General features: G+C 42.2%; 1 protein-coding gene across 4 annotated transcripts in view; it reads left to right on the top strand.

The window, feature by feature from the left end:
- Trim2 (tripartite motif containing 2) overlaps positions 1–4,243 on the top strand; it is a 116,363-nt gene that overhangs the window by 93,897 nt on the left and 18,223 nt on the right. For all 4 annotated transcript variants that reach the window (XM_013348620.2, XM_026786081.1, XM_013348613.2 and 1 more), the window contains exons 7-8: positions 2,260–2,363; positions 2,693–2,860. In XM_013348620.2, the coding sequence (XP_013204074.1) occupies positions 2,260–2,363; positions 2,693–2,860 (272 nt within the window). The remainder of the gene's footprint in view (positions 1–2,259; positions 2,364–2,692; positions 2,861–4,243) is intronic.

The raw sequence follows: 4,243 nt of genomic DNA, 5'->3' as shown, positions 1-4,243 counted from the left end.
GAGAGAGAGAGAGAGAGAGAGAGAGAGAGAGAGAGAGAGAGAGAGAGAGATGCCACTGCACTGTGTAAGGTCAACTTGTGTGTCTGTTTTCTCTTCCACCTTTACATGGTTCCAAGGGTTCTAGGCTTCTGAGACTGACCTGAGTCATCTCACCCATGGGCCCCAAGACTCTTGCTTTCAAAACTGGTTGTGATGCCTCCTCCTGATAACTTCATGATATATAAATGTATTTATTTATTTTGAGGCAGGGATTGACTGTCTCGAGTCATTCTCCTTCTTCAGCTCATCCTTGGGTGCACTGGGATGATAGGTGAATTTTTGAAAAACCAGAGGTTTGGGTTCTAACTTTTCTTCAAAGCACTGGCCTTACCACCTTTAAAAAAGATGTTTGCAAAGTGAACGTTGTAGAATTCTTTCCTTTCCTGTTCTTGAGTTAGGTATTCCTGTGTCCAGTTATTCGTACATCAGCAGGGAGCCCCAAACGAATCGCTTGGGCACTGTTTTCTTTGCAGGGCCAGCCTTGGCTTCCTCATCTGTACGGCCAGAAACCGACTCATCTTGTTTATCCTTTTCTTTGTATTCATTTGTCTGTTTACTTGTTGTGAGCCTGGTTCTCACAGTTGTTGTCCAGGCTTGCTTTGAACTCCGGGTTCAAGCCAAGGCTCGCTGGGGCTCCATTGGGCACCTCAATGTCCTGTTCTCTCACACGATTTGAAAAGCATGTTCACTTGTTCTGTGTTCCTGCGTTCCGCAAAGATCCTTGTGGGCAAAGTGATACATCTGATGAAACGGTGGCTTCCTTCGTGATGCAGAACTTTATCTTTGGGGGGTCTGAATCTTGCAGCGATTAGACACAGAAGACACAAACTTAAGAGGACCCCCGACGCTGTTACAAGGATGGCCACTGGGGTCTGTTGAAAACCAGCTGATCCCAAACTGTCCTGCTCAGCAGTTCTATTCTTGATTTGTTCTGGAGTTTTATCCCTCACCAGTTTCACTCTTAAGCCCAGGTCTGTTTCTGAAGACTCAGCCTGAGCCTGACACCAGCCCAGCTCAGCATGCCCTCCTCCTCTTCCCTCGGTCACTATATGGATGACTAAAAGATATTAAACTGCTCTTTTTAAAAAATATATATATTTATTTATTTATTATGTATACATAGTCTGTCTGTGTGTATGCTTGCAGGCCAGAAGAGGGCACCAGACCTCATTACAGATGGTTGTGAGCCAGCATGTGGTTGCTGGGAATTGAACTCAGGACCTTTGGAAGAGCAGGCAATGCTCTTAACCACTGAGCCATCTCTCCAGCCCTAAACTGCTCTTTTAATATAAATTAAGTTGTAATTTATTTTTCTCACTAGAAATTGAAATTTAAGCTTTCTAAGTCAATTTTAGGTACTGTATCTGTTTCCACCCATTGATATTCAGCACTTTTATTTCTTTTGAAATAAAAAGGGGTAATCATTAATATGGGACACTTATTTCCGTCCCTCCTTCTCATTTGTCCTTGCAACCAAAGAGTCAAGTCTAGTGGCCAAGTTGGATAGGTTTGACCTTAAGCCCGGGGCTGTGGAGACTGAGGCCAGGAACAAACTCAAGGCCAGTCAGAAAAAGGAACAGACAAAATTCAAGTAGGCTGAGGTATCAGGAATACACACAGCCACTGAAGTCAAAGTCCAGAGTCTTAGGGAAGAATGTGGAAGTGGGCCCAGCATGTGAGACCACACTCATGACGTCTGTGACTTCAGTGTGGCTGATGGACGTGCTCAGAACATGAAATGTCCAGGCCTCCCCTGAGGGCTACCGAGTAGGAGAGTGAGATTCTGCCAGAACTCTAAAATGCACCCCGACTCTGGCTGAAGCTCCCTGGTTAGAATATTTTTATTATTTCTTTGTGAAAGCTGCATATATTTTAATTAATATTACATTAATGTCATATTAATTAATTATATCACTTTAATATTCAGCTACAAATTGATTAGAGAAAATTAGGATTTGATTGAAAGTGATTTTGCAAAGACTTTACTGCTCTGAGAGAGAGGGTGAGTAGTCCATGGATTCAATCATAGGGGACGTCCTCCTCCCACCCCTCTCTGTACGTATCAAGGGCAGTGCCGAGTCTGTGGTCACGGGTGTCAGCCCTACCGCGAGAAAGAAAAAGGACAATGTATTCTCAGGCTACTTATGGAAGCTGAGACTATTCTTTTCCTAATCTATTTCTCTGTAACTTAATTTCTGTGCTTTTCTCATTTATCCTTAGGTACCAAAGGAAGAAATAAAGGAGAATTCACAAACCTTCAGGGTGTAGCTGCATCCACGAGTGGAAAGATATTAATTGCAGATAGTAATAACCAGTGCGTGCAGGTATAGCCCTACGTGTGTTCCTCTGACTGCTCGTGTTGGCTAGAGATGGGTGTGTGCTTCTCTGTCTGTGTCAGAGTCAAGATAAATGGTATGGCGAAGAAACAAAAGGGATATGTAGACTTTGTTTGTTTTAGTTTTGTTGTGTGCACATGTGTGTGTGTGTGCCTGTGTGTGTGCATGTGTGTGTGCACATGTGTGTGTGTGTGCACGGGACTTTCTTAAACAGCACTGACATGTTCTTATGTACAGTGTATATGACAAATGCCTTTTCTTGCTCCACGGATTTTTGTGCTAGTTCAGATTCTAATGAATCTAAATTCATTGCGTAGATATTTTCCAATGATGGACAATTCAAAAGCCGCTTTGGCATCCGAGGACGATCACCTGGACAGCTACAGCGGCCCACAGGGGTTGCAGTGCACCCCAGTGGGGACATCATCATCGCAGATTATGACAATAAGTGGGTTAGCATTTTCTCCAATGATGGAAAGTTTAAGGTAAGAGTGACCACCATTTGGCCCCTAAATAGTAGAAAAAACAAAAAAAAAGTGGCATTAAATTACGTTTTTCTTTGTTTAAATCCAATCCAATATTCCATAATTATTCGTATGGAGTCATCAATCTCAGTTTTATAAAATGAGAGTAGCTGTGATAATTTTATAAACTTGCTTTCTCTCACACACATGCATTTGCACACATTCATATGAATACACACATACATGTGCACACACATACATATATATGCATATGCATATAGATACATATACATGCACACACACCTATATAGTCTAAATGTGATTTATTTTATAAAGCAATAGTTTGCTTGCTTGCTTTAAAAAAAATCATGCTTACTGGAAAACTATATTGGTTACTTCAATTTGATTTCAGAAGAAACAAAGTCTCCTGCAAAGGGTTATAAAGTAGCAGTATGTGATTCTCAATTAATTTTCAAACTGTCACAAAGTACATTTTACTTTCTCAGGTCTGTGGTGAAAGACACAGGAGAAATAACGTGATAATGTACATTTCTCACCTTTAAAACACACACATTGAATGTCAGTCATACATTATTTGTTATAACCTGAAAACGCAAGATTAAAGAATGTCACATAGAACTAGGAAGGAAAGGAAAATGGAGGCTGTGCAGTGATGGCACCAGTTCCCCTACATCCTGGGATCCTGTCATGGGACATGTGCTATCGCCTAGGATGGCGCCAGTTCCCCTACATCCTGGGATCCTGTCATGGGATATGTGCTATCACCTAGGATGGCGCCAGTTCCCCTACACCCTGGGATCCTCTCATGTGTTATTTATAATTCCCTTCTAGCCCCTTTTTGCAAAATGTAAACATGGTGTCTCTGTTAGTCAGCTCTTCATTGCTGAGACAAATTGTCTAAGAAAATTGACTTAGGAACTATTTAGTTTGGTCCACAATTTTGCAGGTCTTCAGCCCACTGTCACTTAGCTCATGTGCCTTGGTCCTGTGGCAGAGTGAAACACATGAGGGAAGGAGGAAAGCAGAGGGAAGAGGAAGCGATCGGGCTCCATGGCCTCCTTCAGGGATATGCCCCAGTGACCTCCCTTCCTTCCCTTTCTGGAATCTTGAAAGCAGATCTCACTCGGTCTGATTGAAAGCATTTGAAGTCTTTGGGTTGTCCTGGTCATCTCATGATATTTACAAGATAATATTTATGAGATGAGTTACATGTGTTTTACTTTTAGATTAGAGGCCTTGTGTTATGTGGGGCAGTGCCTTTTCAACCCATGGAAATAAAAAGAAACATTGCATTATTGCACATGGGTATTCAGTAGACCCTTGTCGTGGCCCGTGAGGGCCCAACATAAATTCCCTAATTCCCTAACCCGGCTGGAACGGAGT

This window comes from Microtus ochrogaster, chromosome 1, assembly GCF_000317375.1.
Source record: "Microtus ochrogaster isolate Prairie Vole_2 chromosome 1, MicOch1.0, whole genome shotgun sequence".
Classification (NCBI taxonomy): Eukaryota; Metazoa; Chordata; class Mammalia; order Rodentia; family Cricetidae; genus Microtus; species Microtus ochrogaster.
This window is presented reverse-complemented; position numbering and strand designations above follow the sequence as displayed.